The sequence below is a fragment of the Anoplopoma fimbria genome, chromosome 11 (genome assembly GCF_027596085.1).
Source record: "Anoplopoma fimbria isolate UVic2021 breed Golden Eagle Sablefish chromosome 11, Afim_UVic_2022, whole genome shotgun sequence".
Lineage (NCBI taxonomy): Eukaryota > Metazoa > Chordata > Actinopteri > Perciformes > Anoplopomatidae > Anoplopoma > Anoplopoma fimbria.
Window position 1 is genome coordinate 22995674 of NC_072459.1, and position 20349 is coordinate 23016022.

The 20349-nt window shown below is 41.7% G+C and overlaps 2 protein-coding genes across 6 annotated transcripts; one reads left to right on the forward strand and one right to left on the reverse strand.

Annotated features, from left to right (window-relative positions):
- The first annotated feature begins 1089 nt into the window (after window positions 1-1089).
- On the forward strand, window positions 1090-11779 carry LOC129098517 (peripheral myelin protein 22-like). Of its 5 annotated transcripts, none has more exons than XM_054607529.1 (5): window positions 1090-1104; window positions 9034-9121; window positions 9735-9843; window positions 10169-10309; window positions 10429-11779. In XM_054607529.1, exons 2-5 carry the CDS (start codon window positions 9044-9046, stop codon window positions 10587-10589), a joined length of 489 nt encoding a protein of 162 aa, XP_054463504.1. In that variant the 5' UTR covers window positions 1090-1104; window positions 9034-9043; the 3' UTR covers window positions 10590-11779. The 5 variants fall into 5 exon arrangements, with proteins under 5 accessions (XP_054463504.1, XP_054463503.1, XP_054463502.1 ...); XM_054607528.1 differs by lacking the exon at window positions 1090-1104 and adding an exon at window positions 1128-1198; XM_054607527.1 differs by lacking the exon at window positions 1090-1104 and adding an exon at window positions 1132-1209.
- Window positions 11780-12209: 430 nt separating this feature from the next.
- Window positions 12210-18428, reverse strand: LOC129099103 (germ cell-specific gene 1-like protein). Its single transcript, XM_054608271.1, has 5 exons — window positions 18134-18428; window positions 14748-14795; window positions 14459-14623; window positions 14204-14315; window positions 12210-12678 (listed from the first exon to the last, which is right to left on the reverse strand). The coding sequence occupies exons 1-5, from the start codon at window positions 18426-18428 to the stop codon at window positions 12210-12212; spliced, it is 1089 nt and encodes a 362-aa protein (XP_054464246.1).
- Between the last annotated feature and the right edge of the window lie 1921 nt (window positions 18429-20349).

Consider the following 20349-nt stretch of genomic DNA (forward strand, 5'->3'; position numbering starts at 1 on the left):
AGGCAGTTTTCTGCATAAAAAGTACATTTACTAAAAAAGGATAAGGATTTTGAAATGTATACTACTGAACTATTAAAAAACTTCGAACACAATCTGTTTCTCTGTCCACTAGAGGGCAGTATAACACTGCACTAATCATTTCCACAGATAAATTCATGTACACTTATCCACACCACACACACATTTTACATAAATAGTTATCTTTAAAAATAGCTTGTTTTCCATCTCTTTAATACTGTTGACCATCATGAATAGTTGAATTCTTCATTAAAAAAATATGTGTTTACTCAAAAACATCTGCGCTTCTGACAGGTCTCATGCCACCCTGACATACAGCCCCTTTGACCTTTGCCCTCTTTTTAAATTATCTTTTTTGTCAAACTGAACACATCATCTGATTGATAGAAATACATAATATATTAAGTCACATTAGAGATGAATTTACCACCTAACTCCTATATATCATTTACATTCATTTGCATTTCATAATTTGGTGTCTTAACTAGAATTAAATCTCTATTGCCAGTGTTTTTTCTCCACTGCCGTCTGGCCTTGAAATAATTGCCTCTAATAAAAGTTTAATAAACTCTAGATGCTCCACCTATTCATGAGAAAAACAGATATTTACTGCATGCTACCGTACGCAACCAAAACCGTCAGGAAACAAGAGCACTGTTATAGTTTAGCTTCCAACTCCACCATCTGATGTTTAGTGACTCTACCAAGCTGAGATCAGTCATCACATTGTGGTCATAATGTTATCAACTGAGGGCAGACTGGTAATGTTTTCACAGTTTGTCACTTCTAAGGGGCTGATCAGTTGATGATGGGCGCGGCAGTGAGATGACTCATATTTGGAGTTGCCTAGCTACAGCCAGGAGTTGTTTTCTTTTGAGTCGGCGCGAGAGTACAGTGTGTGTATGTCTGGATTTCATTGAGGGAACAAGGCTTTGTGGGGGCCGACATAAAGGCAGGGGTGGCACCGAGCAGGAAACAGGAGGAGCCTAAATGTTCTCAAAGAGGAGAAGAAATCATGTGAGGAGGAAACTGGAGTTAAATGTAGTAATGTCCACGAGGGAGGGAAAAAAAACAAGAGCGCTCAGGGTGAGGAAGTGAATCAAGGATTGAAAACCCTTGGCCAGTAACCATGGAAACATGCCGGTTCGACTAAATATGAGGAATTCTTTTTTTATTGAATGTAAACCACAGGTGACACACACACACACACAATATTCACCCCACTGGAAGCTGTACTGCAGCTTTCAGAAAGTACAGTGCAACATGTACCATTCATTACAGACTCTGCTTCTGGATGATTTTTATTCAAACCACAGGCAGGCAGCCAACGGGGCACATGCAAATGCTTTGAGAGAAATTCTCTTAGCTTCATGTTTAGCATATTCTTTGATGTCTTAATTTGATTTTGATTGCCCCTTTCGCTCAAAGTTATCCTCGCCCTGTCTACCTCCTACATGGTTTTTTTTGCCCTGTGCCACATTATGTAGCTTTTCTTCTCTGATTCCAATATTTTACTCTCAGGACAAACACAAGATTGAGTTTTGTACAACAAATAAAACACAATCCAAAAAAACTGAGCAAGGAATTGTATAAAAAAATTAGAATTTTTTGTATAGCACCTTTCATACAAATGCAGCTCAAAGTGCTTGACATTAAATTGTATATATATTTATATTTATATATAAACATTTTACATATTTAAACAGTGTCAAAGTATATGTTCACATACAGGGAATTTTCTCACAACGAACATAGAAATAGACATAATAACAAGGACAACAAAGCTGAACAAAGATGGCTAAAATAAACATTGAGCTATTTACATGCATTTAGGTGACAATAATAGGTGTGTATATACATATGTCTAAATGTTCAAAAGCATACAATGTCTATATACAAGTCAAGTCTTACTGTAAATTGTAAATCAATTTAAACAGTGCAAATAGTGAATGGGTAATGTTATAGATGACTTACAGTATAAGCATGTATACATGTCTATATACAATATATACAGGGTGCAGGTTTTACATTTGCCAATGATGGATGATATATGTTAGACCACACAGTGTGTATTTTAAACTGTCAATATGTAATTTCTAATTTGTGGGTCACTATATGACTATTCATTTAACTATTTATCAAAGATATGGCCTTCCTGCGTCTGGTTGTTTTGCCTTACAGTACTCTGTAGCTCCTACCTCAGGCGCTGGTGATATGTTCAGTCATGTGCTGTCGTATCAAATTATACAGCGTTGTTGTATTATTTGACTGAGCGGAAAGTGTGTATAATTAGTGGACCAAGTATTGAACCCTGTGCAACACCATATGGAATGGAATGGGTATTTGAAACAACCAAATAGTCATGATAAAACTGGGGGTCATAATTATCCTAAATTGCAAATGCACTTTCTGCCCACCCAGTGGTTAGCGTTGCCATTCATCCAACTTTTTGAAAATGCATGTTTTTTTTTAAGGCCTTTATTTCCTGATAGAGGTTGCCTTCAAATAATGAGTCATTATGACACCGAAGGCCACCGCATGGACACACACTGGGGAGGTGACCATGACTGGAAAATGAAACTGATGATCTTCACACTCCTGAGAGGACAGTAGGAAAAGAAGCTCTGTGTGTGTGTGTGTGTGTGTGTGTGTGTGTGTGTGTGTGTGTGTGTGTGTGTGTGTGTGTGTGTGTGTGTGTGTGTGTGTGTGTGTGTGTGTGTGTGTTGTTGTTGTTGTTGTTAGCGTTGTTTCCCCAGTGCCTTCAGCAATGTGTCGCTCCCTTAGAGAATGATGAGTATGCAGTATGTATGTACAATATACATGTGTTAGTTTTCTAGAAACTTTGGCCATGTGTCACTTCCTCTGGCAGATAGATGAGGATGTGTACATGTATGTTAAACGTAGGTATGTGCGTGAGTGTATGTGTGGCCGAGAATGTGTGTGACTGACAAGCCTGTGCAGTAGCTTATCATAAAACACCAGTCCGGTGTGGGGGGGAGGTCGACTTTTCCAATTAGTCAAGGGCCCGGGGTGAGGTGAGAGTTACAACACACCAACCTACTGACACTGGACCTTGTGTTTGCTCGGTCGCATTTAAAAGAACGCTCACATCTAAATTCTTTGAAATAGCTCCTGTAAATTCTGTGAATACTCGCTCAGGGCTGTTTTTATAAGAGGAGTTCAGAAATCTCAAGGCAGGGCGTGACATTGTGTAAGAGGCGAACGAATGAGCACAGTGAGACAGTCGACCACAGACAGAGAGCTTTACTATTGTGTAAAGGCAGCAGTGACTTGGCTGCGGTGAGGATCACTCCCCTGGCATGTAGGCACCGCTCTGCTGGCTTTGTTTCACGCAGTTGTGTTGAAATAGCCCTCGTTGAGAGTCCTCGCAAACACACAATCAAAGGATTCTGATATTACTCAACTAAAGATAGCAACCTGTCTTAGCCTTGTTTAGTCTATTTACAACAAATGCATATTTTTTCGGCATATAGCCGATGACAATTTAATGTGTGTGTGTGTGTGTGTGTTTGTTTATCATTGCCAACATAACAAACAAGAAGTAATTCAAAATGCAATAATGACACAGCTGATGCACTATGATGGACGAGTGCTTGTTGGGGATGTTGGATAAGTTACATTAAATGCCCTCCTGACGGGCCAAATGTTCCATTTTCCGTAACGTAAAATGCCAAAGTGTATTTCAGTCAACTTTCGAATAGCAGCCCTGCATTCAGCTCTGTAATGAACCCGCAGTGTATAGTGAACTGCACACTAATAAAACTACCCTGAGCCAGCAAACCCTGAGAAAGTATTTGAAGGCATTATCATTCATACATTTAACAGATCAGACAATATTGCAACTGTTCCAAGTGATCCTTTAGGACTCTGGTTCTTCCAGTACTGAGCAGCAATGGCAGTGCAACAAAGGGCCGATTGTTGGGCAAGCCACCCCATTGGTCTTCTTCAGTAGCCACACTGGCATGTGATTTGCCAACTTGTGTTTGGATCTTAATAAACGTGTTGTGGCTAAGCTCCTGCCACGCCCCCCCCAAAGAGACACAGTAGACGTTGGCATCAAGTTTTTTCACTCTAAAAAAATGATAGCTGACCCAAATGACTCATAGCATTTCCTCCCCCAAAATAAACCAAGATCTGAGTAAAAAGGCATGTTTTTTTGCACAACTCAAGTGGCGTAACGTTGTTTTTTTTACTCCACAGGCATGTATATTGGTTTCACTCAAGTTCTACTTTGTGGAACAGGCAGAAGGGAGTGCCGTATCACACTTTGCTGTACAATACGTACCTTACCTCACCTGCAAGGTGGGGTCGGCCAGCTCAAAGCAGAATCAGGTCCGACCACATTCTCACTTTTTGACAGTTAGTCCCTCTTGTCTACACAATATATCATCCTCATGTATTTTAATACAAGCACTTCTACTTGGAGATGTTTTATTTAAAAAAAATAATTAAAAAAATAGTGAAGATCCTGAAATGATGACATGCATCATCTTCGCATGCATGGAGTTGTCTGTCAGCCCTGATGGAGCTGTTGGTCTTGTTTTTTTTTGGCTTCGAGTAGAAGATGTAGCGTAGATTTTGACAAGATTAGACAACTTGTAAATCCAAACCCCGAATTGCGAAATTTCAAAGGACTGACATTTTTCTCCCATAGGGATATGGGTGTGGCATGTAGGACGTTAAGTAGTACAATCAAGGTGTGGTGTCTGAAAGACCGTTGACCATGAATGGAGGGATACCCAGTTACGTGACTGCTATATTTAATTTGGTTCCCATGGAGTGTGATAGTGTTGTCATGGAAATCAGCGATGTGCATGCGAGGGCCCAGAAACCTGAAGTGTTACCATGGCAGAGGCATCATGTAGTTCCCCATTTCAGAGCTGCTGATGATTAGCATTCCAGCTCTCTGAGTCCCTTTGTCTACATATGAAAAAGGTTATTTTCCATGACAACCTCATTAAAACACATTTATAGTTGCTTGCGCATAAGGAGAAGAGGATTGGTTTCATTTCTCAAAAAGAGGGGGCGTGCAGTAGTGTGTCTGTGTGCTTGTGTGCGTAAAGCCTCATGACCCCAGCCGTTTAAAGCCACACAAGAAGCCGTGCTACAAACCCAGGCTGGCTCTGCTGCCTTTCAAGGTCACTGTATTGGCAGGTAAATCATTTTACCAAAGCCTGTTATTATCCTGCCGGCTCATACGGCAGAGGCAGCCTGACATGATACTGACCAGGTACTCTGCTGAGCCTTTGTCTCACGACTTCTATTTTGGTGGATCTGCATGTTTCCATACTCACCAGAAGCAAACAAGTGACCTCAGTCTCTCAGTCCACACCCACAGTATTTTTGTCTGTCTCTATCTATTTGTGTGTATCAGATGTTCCTGTGCTCGCGCTCATACATGCGTATATCTTTATTATTATTTATATTTTAACAGGTAGTCTCATTGAGATTATGGTTTCTTTTTCAAGAGAGACTGATGTACGACAGTAAACATGCCTTCCGTGATACGGTTGCATGGTGTCGTTCATAAGGAAGAAAATAGTTCCTACAATGCAACCCACAAACTGAGTGCCATATAGTCCCTTTATATTGGAAGGCAGACATTTATAAGGCTGATATCTCCAAAACTAGGTAGCTCACACCAAAACAATTTAGACTGATAGATAGCACTACAGGTAAGAGAGAAAATATGTATTTTGTTTTTGGGGTGAACTGTCCCTTTAAGTATAGACAAACACACACACACACATCTATCTCTCAAGGTAAGCAAATACAGGTGCAGTTACAAATATTTCAGTGTTTACACTTAAACTGACATTTAACCTTCTTACCTGTCTTCCCTTTGAACTATCATTTTTGTAGGTATTTTTACTCCCACTTTTACTTCACTTATTTCACTATTTTGGCATTTCAAATGTTTCAGCTGCAGGTTTTCAGCAGTGAGCACACCTATGAAGCTTTTTCTAGTTTTTCAAGTATAATTGCTGAATACTGAACAGAACCAGTAACAGTATTTATAGCCTTTCCGCCCAAAACCTTTACAGCAGTTTTAAAATCTTACCACTGTGTAAAACTATAAAAATCTAGTTAAACACTGTTTGGGTGTGCGTTTACTGCTGTGTGAATATGTTGTTTCTTTCTGTACAACATACAAAGATTTCTCTTATTTGAGCCTGATGACACTCTTTAGCCTGGTTCTGTGAGGACAGTGTTTGTTATTTAGTGTGTCTGATACTTTAGGGGGAACTTATTAGATACGGTTGCCCTCTGTCCCATCGATGTCACTGATTTGCCACAGGAACAGCAATTTGCAATCAACGGGCAAACAAGCAAATGTTATTATGTGTTATTATGTGATGTGATATTATCAGATTAAGTCTCAGACAGAGCTGATAGAAGATCCCTCCTCAAAATGAACTTACCCATGTGATCGGCAAAAAGAGCAGATGACTTTCATTAGGATCATTAGGAGCATGTCAATCAACACCAGCCATGAAACAATGATGGAGAGTAATAATTAATGAACTCGCAGCAGTGTGAAATGTCTCCAACTACCCCCCTTAAATTCCTCCCTTGTTGCCTTCATGTCTTCCTCCCTCCCTCGTCTGTTACTCAAGCTATGACTTGCACCCATTTGCCCCCCCCCTCCCCCCCCCTTTATCCCTCGCAACCAACAACATTCCTTCATCCTGAAACTCCTTCCTCTGTAACAAAAGCGGGAAAAGAAGGAGGGCGGCGACCAGGAAGAAACACTGCACTTTTACGCCAGTTCGCCTGTTTGTTTATACATACAACAGCAACGATGTGCCCTGTGACTAGGCCTAGTCTGTTGCCATGGCAGCACACGAGGAATCGTTGTCAATAATGTGAAATGTTATGGGAGTTCCCACCTGAAACTTCAGTGAGTCATCAGTGGGAGAAAAAAAACACCACTAACTGAGTGCCAAAGACATGAGACACCGAACACAAAAGGAAAATATATATATATATAAATATATATCGCCTGCCCGCAAAAGTTGTGGAAATAGTGGCTGGCTTAAACCTTTGAATGTGTGTAGAGTGGACAGAAAAGAAAGAAACGGGGGGGGGGGGGGGCAATGAGCAAAGAGTAGAAGAGACGTAGAGATTATGTGATCAAGCCAGCCCAGAGGCTTGTCTGGGGTGTGGACTTAAAAAGAGGGCTGGGTAAAAGTGGGCGGATGGGTAGCTCCTAGTGTTTGTGCATTTAGACTCCGAGTCTGAAATTAGTGTCCTTGAGAGCAGGAGGATTTAGACTTGAAGAGACGCACAGCCATCAAACAGTAAGTCAAAGATTCTTCTTGAGTCCCTCTGTATGTCTTAACTCTCTATAGATGCTTCAGAATGATAAAACAGTGGTATTTTAATATGAGTTCTGCAGGGTTTTTTGTTTTTTAAATGCTCAGAGTAAAAGCTAGTTTGTGTGAGTGACCTCCTACATACCTGTTCACCTTTAAAGTCAAGTTTTCTATTGAATTACAGTCAATCTTTGCTGGCCAGGTGCAGCTGCCTCCCAGATGTGTTCAGTTCCTGTAGCAGTGACTAGTTTGAATGTAAATTGTTGATTTAAAAGGCACTAATTTTGCTTTGCAGTCTGCTTTTTGGGATTTTTCAGCATTCTCACACCTAGCCTCAGCCACAGGTTTTCCATTTTGCTTGACTGAAATACGCCACAGCTAGGCCAGATGTTAAAAAGTCCCAGCAGCAACAGTTGACAGTTTCAGGTGAAGGAATTTGAAGGAAGTCTGATCAAAGCGGTCCACAAGTGTGTTTTGTATTAAAGCAACTGCTAAGCATTTAACTTTGCTTGTTTTGGTTTTTTTTGTCCAGAAGTTGTTTATTATCTGCAGGAGACAACACACACGTCTGTATTTGAGCTCTCAGCAAAACAAACATGCAGAAATTCAATCTTTCACTTCATTGTAGCCGTTCGGCGGGAATATTTGCGTCAGGCATGATCGTATATTGTAATAGTGTGCAGTTGAGTGTGAGTGATCTGGCGGGCATGCGAGTGTGTGTGTGTGTGTGTGGACCACTCCTTTACCGTGGAGAGAACCAGCACATTCCAAATGTGCCTCTTCCTCTGTTCACACCCAGTGAGGCCTGGGGTGCTGGATCCGACCGTGGATAGTTCACACACGACTAAGAGTGGAGCAAAAAAAAAAATGTGTGTGAAATCACAGGGCGGAGCCACCTGTAGAGGGATCAGTGGAGTAGAACTAATGCAGCTAGAGTAAAGCAGCCTAAGGAACAGTGGAGAGGAGAGGGTTTTTAAATAGTTTTTTGGGGGTTTACGGTGTGTAATGGTGTGTTTGTAATTCAAAGCAGTGGAATCGGGCGTGGGCCAGCCAGGCTGCTGGGATAGCAGGTATTCTCTACAGTTATTTTAAGGAGTGCCGGGGTTCTTGGCAGCACAAGACAAGCCCAAACTCATCAGCCCGCCATCAACTTCCCTCCTGAACACACACTACTCTCTCACTCACTCTGGCTTTACCAACAGTATCTCTTCGCCCGTCTGATTTTGTTCACTGATCTCTGTCTTGACAGATAAACCTCATGTCAACACCTCTGAATCTCGATAGGAACATTATCTCGCTGTCTATTTGCAGGCAATTTAACTGGGAGTGCGTTAGCTGTAACTCAAAGTAATTAGAAGTTGTGAAGCCACACCCTGAGTGAGTGCCAGGTTTGGGCCTTGCGTTGCTGTTCATGAAGATGCATGTGTGTGTGTTTGGGTGTGTGGAGCTGTCATTAATGGCTTCCTTTCTGAAAACAGGCACAAAGTGTGGAGCCTTTGTTATTGGCCACACTTGATTCTTTCTGCTCATAGTAGCTGCCAAACTGCTCTGCGTGCGTGTGTTTTTTATTATGTTGAGTATGAGTAAGCCCTCCAGTTATATTCACCCTGCATCATAAAAGGTGGAAAGTGGTGTAACAAGTTTCCCTCTCTCTCTCTCTCTCTCTCTCTCTCTCCAGCGCAGTCATCATGCTGATTCTCCTCGCTGCCATCTTTGTCCTTCACATCATTGGCATCATCCTCCTCCTGGTGGCCACCATCGACAATGTAAGTACATTTAGCTGTCCTTTGTTTCCACACACCTGCACAGTGCAGCATTACGTAGACCCCTCGCATCCTCGAGGCGTGATCGTCCCCGCGTAATCCCCGACTTCCTCCCTAGCCTGAGTGTTAAAATGGCAGAGCTGAAGAGGTATCTTCATCTCCCATCATGCTGACAGACAGCAAAGAGTCAAGGGCCTGTGAGTGATTGGCTGCTGGAGGCCCTCATTCCTTCTCCGTCAACGGGTTCTTCACAGGGGCCGCATATTTGACATTTCTTGGTGACACAGGGTGCTGGCGATGGTGTTGTCACCCTGAGTGTGACACTGAGTGCGTTTCGACTGCAGGCGAGTTGTCAATCGGGCGCTGCACACTCTTGCCTGTGTTGTAGTGAGTTTTTTGCGCATACCGGAGTGAGACCGAGGGATGCCACAGTGACAGGCGGATGTGCATTCCTCCCTCGAATCGTCGTCCCTTTCTGCCTGCACCTGCCCCCCCAGACATGTCAAATTCTCCGCATTACTTCTCTCTCTCTTGCCTAGTATCGATTTATTAATGTAAGGAAGGTTGTGTCATATTTATGCATGATTTTGAATGTGAAATGATCTCTTCCCATCAGGCCTGGTGGATGACCGAATCCGTGTCCACTGACGTGTGGGCCCGCTGGGTGCAAGAAAGCGGAGTGTGGAACTACACTGATCTTCCCACAATCCCATCCTATCCATCGGGTAAGTCGGTCGCACCATCCATGATGCAAAGAAGCGGAGTAAAGGGGGAACCTGTTTCTGTGCAACACTTTGAATAAAAACAGTTTTTCTCCAAATTGGAAATTTGCATGCCTACATGGATACGATCAAAGCTAAAAAGATACCTATGTGAGTGTGGTTTAGTTTGATTGACGGCTATCATCAGGTTTGGACACAGATGTTGCTCAATCCTGATTGCTGTGTGGAAGTGCTTGACGTCACCTTTTTTTATACACATTAAATACAAACCCTCACACACACCCAGCGTCTTCACTGTTTCACTCTCTCTCTCTGTCTCCCCCTACAGATTACCTCCAGGCAGTGCAGGCCAGCTCAGTGCTAGCTTGTATATTCTCCATCCTTGGCATCTTCGTGTTCGTGGCTCAGCTCTTCACCCTCCCAAAAGGAGAGAGGTTCACAATCTCCGGCTTCTTCCAGCTCCTTGCAAGTGAGTGTCTTTGCCCCTGTTTGATTTCCTTCTCTCCCTCTCTCTCTGTATCCTCAACACTCTCCATCTCTCCTCTTCTCCTTGCCCTCACTCATGTGTCCTTGTCTCCTTCCCTCCAGGCCTGTGCATCATGATCGCAGCCTCCATCTACACAGACCGCTTCCACCTCGACGAAAAGAACGGTTGGTACGGTCACTGCTTCATCCTGGCGTGGATCTCATTCGCCCTCACGTTTATCTCCTCCATAATTTACTTTGTGCTACGCAAAAAGACGGCATGAGAAGGACACTGAAGCTAGCTCCAACCAGCCCAAAGCCTCTGGCTGGATCTACTCTTCCAGCTGAAATCTGGTTTTAGTCGTAGATGGTGTGAACAGTGTTTATATTTGCCCGTTGTGGACATCAGATTTGAGCTGCTAGTGTATATTCAGCTACAGATAAAGCCTGTTGATCCTCTCAAATACATACAGATGTTTAATTGAGCCTGCTGTCAGATCGTCGAGGTTTCACACTTTGTGTTTATTCAGGAGTAAAAAGGCAAGTTCAATCAATCACAGTTGTATTTGAGGGCTGGATTTCTAAGGCATCTACAGATTAAGAATATTTTTCGTTGTTAACTGAACAAAGTTTACCTTACGATTTAAGATGCTATGATAAATTAAGATCTATCAATGTTTCTGGCTTTTAACAAAGGCAGGTTGAAGAGTAATATCTGTGGTCTTTTTTCTTGTTGTAATGTACATTTACGTGTGGATATGAGTGTTGGATAAAAAGGGGTGAGTTTATGATTTAATTGTTTTTTTTTTCCCCTTATCTTATTGTTAGCTCATCAATTCTATTTCATTTATCTGCTGTGGTCTTTTAGTTTAACTACAATATGACCTGCAAAGTCTTAAACGTCTTTAAAAATCCATTCCAATGTCGCATGCTGCAGATTTGTGTGTGATCTGAGGCAGACTGTGATGATGCAAAATGTAAAATCAGTAAAATAATACAGCAGCGTTTGTTTTGTAATTATTTGTGATTAGGAAGACCTCTAACTCGTTGAGGTGTGGGGGTACACTACATTATTGTGTTGATAAAATACATTTTTAAATATAGGACAGAGTAATGAACCCCAAAGAAGCGGGACTTGAAATAATGTTCTATTCGGGCTATTCCAAAAGCAGCAAACAACAATATTTGAGAGATTCTGATTTCCACTAGCCTATTATGTATGAAACCTACATAAATCCACTAATCTTATATCTTTATATTACTGTTAATCCACAGATATACCAGTAATATGTGCTCTGTTTCCACCCAGTGTGACAGAAACTGTGTTGTCTCTTAAAGTGTCAGATATTACTTGTAAATATGTCTTGTTTCCCATAATGCTCTGTATGTCTAATGCTGTTTTATTTTTGCTACTGTTACTGCTCATTATGGATGGCAATGACAATGATTTTTACGACATTAAAACTTGATTTTCAACCAATTATTGATGTTTTTTTGTTATATTCTATAAGCCACTTTGTTAGAATGATTGTTTTTCAGTCTTTCAGTTTTTTTGAGTCTTCCAGACAAAGAGCAGTGAGATGTTTCAAACAGCCAGTCTGTAGATCAAATTTATTAAAATGTTGTGCATTGGCCAAAACAAGACGTCTGTTTAAAATTTGACATCTGCCGATGCTCTCTAGATAAGTAAAACTGTAAGATTGTTTCTACAATACAGTTTATGGAGCATTTCTGGACTAAAATCAGTTTGCAAAACAATGTTGTCTTCTGAGTGAATATGATAAAAGCTGATTATCTGGGTCATAGGGCTACTGACCATGTAAATTCAGACCTTAAAAAACATTTTACTGCATTGCCAAGACTGGAACCGGTCCTGCAGTCATAGAAAAACTACATGCAGTGAGTCAAAGTGGGCTGTAGTCCTCCTCGGGCCCGTAATGGCTCTCCTGGTGTCCTGGCAGCGTCAGGTGGACTGAGACGGACGGTGTGGGGGATGGAGACGGAGATGGGAGGGAGAGGCGGTGGTACGGGGATGCAGGCGCAGGGTGGGAGGGGGGAGGAGGGAAGGATTCGGAGTGAGGGAGAGGCAGGGAGTGGGAGTGCGCGAGCCTCGACGTGGAGGCCCGTAAGGCCGCTGCAGGGGGATCGTAGTAGGGGGACAAGTGGGAGATCCGGGGGGGAGACGGGGGGCAGGCCAGGGCGACGGCTGGGTGCGCAGGGGTGTAATAAGGTGGCAGGAGGCCCACGAAGTTAAAGCTGCAGGCGTTGAGGCTGGGGCTATGCCTGGGTCCCACCATCAGCACCTTCTTGGTGTAGTTGTTCAGAGTGGAGACGCCGGCTGACATGCAGACCGTGAAGGCAAACCAGGCCATACTGATGGAGAAGCAGAGAAACAGGAAGCGGATCACAAGCGGGCATTTTGCTTGTGCTTGTGTGTTGACATACCTGTTTGGAAGGGGATGTAACTAAGTATATATCTGGTAGTTTCAGACTTTGACTAAGGAAAACTGGAAGGGTGTGATTTTCTTCTTTTACAAAAAGCAAAAAAACACCCTCAAACCTCAGAACAGAACTGCAACTTTAGGGAAATTAATTTATCTTGTATTCAGTATAATACAGCCTAAAATTTTAACCCCCCTTGCTCGCTATGTTTTCCCACTGGCTGACTACTCCATATCCTCTTTGCAGTGGCACCATCCCAACTTTTTACTCCCTCTGGTAACATCATTTTGATCTTAACTACACACTACACATTTTTGTGACTGCATCTTGCACGGTTGCTAGGTGACAAAATCTGTCCACAGACAGACATACAAACACCCGGCAGAGTACTAAAAACCACTTCTGTGGTTTTTCCTGCTTTAGCAGGTGTCTCCAGGACCACATATTGCCATGATGACACACACAGACTCACAAGGTGAAAACAATGCTAGCCACAAGCTGTCACGACCTGTAATTACAAAGTTCAAAAATGGTTTTAAGGCACTGGAACTGGTTATACGCAGCCTATGAAAGAAGTTACCTTTCTGCTTTTTTGTACAGACACAAAAACAAAAATGTCAAGAGTTAATTCTATGCAGCTATATAATACATGCTGTTTATAGTTTTAAGTTCTGAGAGTTTATTTCTTATATTATAAGAGCATTTATGAATTTCAATCAAATCAGATCTGAATAAATGGGTGGATGTTATGAGAACTGATTCAAAGACATAGATAAACCATATTCTAATTTCTTTGTCATACCAGGGTCTACATGAATCCTCACTGAGGCAGAAAAGAATACATGAATAATGAGTGTTCAAACATGTTCACACACAGAAAAAGCACCTCAGACCAGCTTGACCATGAGCTTTGTAGCTTTTTAATCACGCCTGCTGAGGCCATGTTCTTGTGACACTGTGGAAGAAAAAGGCTGAGCTGCCCAATGTCAGAATGATGCCTTCAGGGGCAGTTCGACCATGCAAGGTTTCTTATTCACAAACCCTCAGTAGAAGCTGTGGTTGTTAAATTGGGATTTTAGACGGACTGTGGACAGGAGAAAGACCTCATACAGAGCACGCTGTGAAGAACTACATCATACGTGGTCCCACATGAAGAGTTGAAGGGATGCTGGTGTGGGGAAATTAGTCAGGGCAGGGTCCGGAGGGGCCACAAGGAGAGAAAAACGTATTTTCAAGTCATTAAGGACTTTCTGCCATACCTATGGAAATGTCAAATAGGTTCTTTTGCTAGCTTTGGGAGTAAACCCACAAACGAAACACAATGTGGTCCAAGTTCGAAAGGGATCAGCTAAGTGGACTGAGGATCCTAGTATGCCTGGGTCCTTGCGACTCAGTGTAGTTTCCATCAGGCATTATTGTGTATGGGATTTAAGTGCAGTGTGTTTAATTAACTCACTAGAATGCCCAGGAGTAGCCATAGCTGTGAGGCTTGAAGTCTTCTGGACCCATTGAGGCTGTGGTTTGAAACACCTGCATGTACATCATGTGACCAACCATCCCAAGCAGACCTGTGAATACAGTGGGAGGAAATATACCAGACTGGTTACATAATTGAAAGGGAAACCAGTTATAAAGTTATTTATATGTTGTTACTAACTTCTGATTTAATTCAATCCATTTAAAAAAATTTAAAAAAATGAAATAGCTGTACCTCCCAGGACTGTGAAGACGGCAGCGAAAGCGTTGAGCAGCTGGCCCCAGCGCTGCGTTGAGGGGCACCAGGCCCTGATACACAACTGCATGGACAGCAGTGTGCAGCTGATTAACAGCAGACCCACATACATGATCTCCAACGACAGAGACAGCCACATCATAGCTGCGGAGGGAGGAGGAGAAGAGGCTGAGCACAAAGACGGATGAAGGTTCGAATTTAACACAGTCATACACCAAGAGCAAAGCGCCCAAGAAATAAATGCAGGAGAATGGGATGAATCTGTTACCTTTTTCAGATCCTGGAGTCAACGTATGAAACCCTCGACACTTCTCCTCTATGGGAATAAAAGGACAAATGTAAAAAAAGTTAACACATTTATAATAAATCAGTTAAAGCGTAAAAGTAGATATTTGCACTGGAAAGCTTACGGTAAACATTCAAACATCCTTCAGCCTGTGCATATGGGTGTATACTGTACATAAAAATTAACACTGCAATCGTATAACTGTGAATAACCAGATTGAGGTAAAAGTGTTTACATGGCCCGAGGTAACCTGATGGGAGATTATGAGATTTGTTTGGTATGAATTGGGAATGGATGGGGCCCACGGGAAAAATCTTAGTAGCACCACAAAATGAGACTTTGTCGCTGTGTCTTGTCTTTACTTTCACTTATTGATTTCAACATGAAAGTACTTTGTTTTCGCCCCCCCAACATGTGTTCTTTCCACTGCTGCAAAGCTACTAAAAGAGAAAGAGAAAAAAATAGAAGCAACCTGGTTCTGCAGTCTGTTAAGCTTCTTTGTGGCTTGTTTACCAAAGTGTTGACATGACAGCTGCAATAATCAGAGAACCGTATTTAGCTCTAAACTATGGTGGCCCTGACAGCCCAATGCACAAGAAAACAGATGCAAGCAAACAAAGCACGAGGAAATTAAGACAACATTTACAACAACACGTGCAGCATTTAAAGAAAAGGAAAAAACACAGCAAAGTGAGAAAACAAAACCAATGTGAAGATGGTAAAATGTTTTCTTCATTTGCTTTACACTGTATTTGCAGTGTTTTTTTCTTAATGCTGTGCATGTGTTTCTGCAGTCGGTTAAGCTTCTTTGTGGCTTATTTACAAATGTGTTTACATCCAACTGCAATACGGTATTTGGCTCTAAATTACAGTGGCCCATAAACTCAATAAGCTGTGACTTAGAAAACAGATGCAAATGGAAAACACAAAGAAAACCACTTTCTTAATTTGCTTGGATTTGTCTATATGCATTGTATTAGCTTATGTTTCCGTTTTTACAGCATGCTCATATATTTACTAAATGCTGCACATGTGTTGCCTTTCATTTAAGTCTACTTTTAATGTGTCAACCAAAGTTGCAGTGCATTAAGAGCTCAGGGCCACCGTACTCCATCAATCCGTGTCCCTTAAACCTGCCCTAGCAACATTTGGCCCGTTGGGGGCAACAGAATCCCCTTTTAAATTGATAAAGCTAACATTAGCAGACAGTTGCCTACTATAATAACATTTCAAGTAGATATGGGGCACCATATCATTCATTTGTTGTCATGTCTATGTCCACCTGGTGCATGTTAGTCATATATTGATTCTCCTTTTAGCTCTATTTTTTGTCTCCACCAGCTGCGGTTGCGGATATCTGGATCTTTAGCTGCTATGTTTATGTTAGCTAGTCACCAACTTTATCAGCCTGCAGTTTGGCCCCTTTTCACCAAAAACAGCAGGTAGTGAAAGTGAATTAAATCAGTAAAGTTGCACATATTAATTTTGTAACTGTCACGGCTGATGGAAGCCACACAAGCAGGGAGGTCCTCAATGCAGAGTCAGAGACTGGCAGATTCAATGAAGATACTTTAATCAAAACTAAAGTCTTACAGGTTCCCAGAAGGCAGGCAGCTACAGCTGCAAACAGAACTCCATGTAGGAACGTATACGGACAGACAAAGCACAAAGGAACAGAGGCGGTGTAAGTAGTGACTGACCTATTGGGGACGTGAGAGCAGGTGAGAGCAGGACTAATGAGGGACAGGTGAAACCAATCAGGGCGGGGCAGACTATCGAAAAGGCGGGAAAACACACAAAGACAGGAAGTAAAACCGAACATGAGGTGTGAACGTACAAAATAAAACAGTAAACAGACAAAGCACAAACCCAAGAACATGACAGGAACTCTACATCAGGGGTATGTGGCACTATGCCAGGGGGTCTGCGAAACAATTAGCTTTAAATAATTAAATTCTGCTGTATCATTTAAAAGTACATATAGATGGGAAACATCTGCGCCAATAAAACAAGCATGCTTGACTTGGCGTATTAGCAATTAAGCTAGCTGGCAAGCATGGAGAAATATATGAGTCAGTCACCCCAAATATCAGGGCAAAAAAAGTTATGAACGTGATTCAACTTAAAATGGGTTTTAATTTATCACTTTGAAACAGGTCTGTAGTATTAAGGTTGAACGTTTTTAGAATAAACAATAGTTCCAATCACATCTAGAGTACAGATTGGTGTTATTAACTATTCATTTCAAAGTGCAGACTGATTTATAGAATTGACCACCTAAGTCAGTTGAATATTTTGGCTGAACTTGAGTATCATTCAGAATCAAATTCACCTTCATTGGCCAAGGCTGCGTGCATAAATTTAATAGTTTTTTTGCATCTCTCTATGTGCTTACACAAAAATAGAAATAACAGCTAGGGACAAGGGCAAGGACTAAAATAGACAGGACAAGTAGTGAAAACATAGGTTTAAAGACAAATACTATAAAATATATATATAAAAAGCACCAATGACCAAACTCAATCTTTATAATCAGTTGCAAATCAGCCGCAAATGAGACGTAGATAACCCGGCCGATGTTTGTGAATCCTATTAACCTTTCCCTCTCTGGGTTTCTAATCCATAATTGAGTCATGCTGTTAAAGTCTAAATCTCTGTGAGCAGAACACACACTGATGATAATCCTCTTTGGGCCAAGCACGCACCCTAACACACACACACACACACACACACACACACACACACACACACACACACACACACACACACACACACACACACACACACACACACACACACACACACACACACACACACTCACACGCACATACACAAATACAAATTAACACACCCGAGGCCTCACTTCATCCCACCACCTTGGACAGCCTCTCCTCCTCTGACCTAATTCATTGTCTGTCACACTAGTGCCACAGTTTTGCTTTCCTGCTTCTGTGCCAATCCTCATCTCACTTTGGGAATATCCTGTACTACACAGGACCCCAGCAGCGCAAATGCCCAGGGGCATGCATATGAAATCCCTTGCATTGATACTGATTGTTTACTATAAGCATGTCCGGATGCATAACTGAGGTTTGTCAGTGATTCTGGATATATTTCTTCTTACAAATCCTGTGTTCTGTCAAGAATAAATTTCCTCTAACTGCTTAATCCTTTCACGGTCACTAGTGGCACATCTGGGCTTATTTTTTCATTTAAAAAATCTTGAGCTACTTTAGTTTTTGACCTTCCTTTGTAATCGACAGGGGTCACATCACCTTTTCAGACACATTTCCTCCTTTTAGCCGTGACTGAACAGTCCTACAGTAATCAACACGGTCCAAATATTTCAAATCTGTGTCCTCTCTTACCCGAATCGTCTTCGTAGATGTCTTCCTCGCAGATGAGGAACAGGCCCGTGTGAAAGGCGGGGAAGACAAAGCGGTCGTCCCCGGTCTCCCAGGAGAACTGGACGGTGGAGGAGTTGGAGAGGCCCGGAACGGGGATGCAGTTGCTGTGCTTGTTGGGCGAACAGAGGGGCTTGGGCACCTTCTGTTTACCCGTGCACCAGTAGGAGGACATGAGGGCGAGGCCGCCCGTGAAGAGGGACACGACGGTCTGGATGAAGGAGAGGCGGGGGGAGCGCATCTGCTGCAGGAACGCCATCGTACAGGGATTAAATGAGGGCTCGGGCTGGTTGAGGAACATGAGGGATGGAGACAGAGAAAAAAACATTTTCAAAAAGTAGCAGGGAATAACTCAATATAAGTTTCTCATTGTTAATCAACTTGACTTTAGGTACACCTCCACTCTTGCATGTCACTAAAAATATCACCAGCATGTTCCTAGTTTCCAAGGAGAAGCAGCTCGAGGTGTTTGAAAAGGGTACGGTGCGGGGGAGCCAGAGGTTTTTACATGACTAATCACATTAAGAATAAAAGGACTGTGACAGAAAAATCTGCACACTTGGTAATTGGCGGGAAGACAGACGGCTGAATCAGAGGAAAATAGGTGAAAATTGCTGTCACCATGGAACCCCTCCAGGAGACAGATGCTCAAACCAATACCTCTGTGCACTTGACGTCAAGCGGTGAATTAAATTTGAACGAAAGGAGAGAGAGAAAAAGGAAAAAGAAGCACTCACCTACTTCAGCCTCTCTTGCTTCGTACTTTGTCCTCAGTTCCCTCATGGAGTTGAGCGTGGAAGATGAAAGAAACTCCTCTACCCGCCTGCTCTCCCTTTCACTCCTCATCAGATAGTGAGAGTCACGCTGACCTCTGTGAGCAGAGTGACTATCAGTCTGTATGATCCGACCCCAGCAGTCGGACACAACTGTGAGCATAGCACACACACACACACACACACACCCTCCTCTTCTTTAATCCATCCGTATAAATCCAAACCAGACAACTCTGCTCCATCTGTCTTCATTATGATTCCTAGACTCATATTTGATCTATTTCATTCATCTTATCTGCCCCCTCTTCCAATGCTATCCTGTAAAAGCATCCAGCACTCACTTTTTTTTCATGTGGAAATAAACATGATCTTGAAATGAATAAAAATGTCAAATACACACTATTACTTGGATAATATTGCTTTGCAGTACCACAGAGGTGGTGACCCCACAAGAGGGGGCTCTAAGGGTGGGTTATTTAATACATGCAGTCAACCGCAATCACTTCACTGCAAAGGTTTAATGTTGCTGCAAGGGGATTATGTGTCACTTTCTAAAATATACATCATTTACTAAACTGGTTGCTTTTTAACACTGTTAATTATGTAAATTTGTATATTGTTACATCATTTTCCATACGATTAAACTGTTCATTTTTAGGTAGGTTTGGTCAAGTTCCCATTCGTTTTGCCTACTACTTTGAGGAGCTGAACGTTTTAACCATGTATCCATTCATTTTGGTTCACTTTTTAAATTCTGTATGCTTTGACGTTTCCCATTTCTTTAAACTATTTCACTATTTATCAATCATTTTTAGTTTATCCATTACTTTTAGCTATTTCAATTGTTTATCCATTGGTTTTGACTATTTAATTTATCCATTGCTTTTCGCTAACTATTTTCATTGTTTATCCATTACTTTCAACTAAGTATTTTAATTGTTTATCCATTACTTTCAACTAAGTATTTTAATTGTTTATCCATTACTTTCAACTAAGTATTTTAATTGGTTATCCATTACTTAAGTTAAGTATTTTCATTGTTTATCCATTACCTTTAACCATTACTTTTAACTATTTTAATTGCTTTTCCATTACTTTTAAATGACTATTTCAATTGTTTATCCATTGCTTTTAGCTTTTTCAATTGTTTATTGAATAGTTTTAGCTAACAATTTCAACCATTTTATTAATTTTAAATATATTTTCTTGTATAAACCGATATCACGCTTTTCTACTCTTCCAGCCTACCCTGTAGCAAAGTCTGCAGAAGTGCCCGTGGTTGGCAGGAATCACTGTTCTCTAAGCCATGCAGAATTCATTACATTTACAATTCATAAAAAATACATTTGGTCCATTATATGAAGCTAACCATAGCTCCAATTGGACAAAGAAAACCTTGGCTAACAC

Bases quoted from the DNA above. Each gene is read 5' to 3' on its own strand.
- LOC129098517 (XM_054607529.1), top strand. From the start codon at position 9,044: ATGCTGATTCTCCTCGCTGCCATCTTTGTCCTTCACATCATTGGCATC. The intron at 9,844-10,168 runs GTAAGTCGGTCG...CTCCCCCTACAG, and splicing joins AATCCCATCCTATCCATCGG to ATTACCTCCAGGCAGTGCAG. The intron at 10,310-10,428 runs GTGAGTGTCTTT...CCTTCCCTCCAG, and splicing joins CTTCTTCCAGCTCCTTGCAA to GCCTGTGCATCATGATCGCA.
- LOC129099103 (XM_054608271.1), bottom strand. From the start codon at position 18,428: ATGGCGTTCCTGCAGCAGATGCGCTCCCCCCGCCTCTCCTTCATCCAG. The intron at 14,624-14,747 runs GTAACAGATTCA...CTCCCTCCGCAG, and splicing joins GACTCCAGGATCTGAAAAAG to CTATGATGTGGCTGTCTCTG. The intron at 12,679-14,203 runs GTGAGTTAATTA...CTTCTCCATCAG, and splicing joins GGCTACTCCTGGGCATTCTA to TATGGCCTGGTTTGCCTTCA.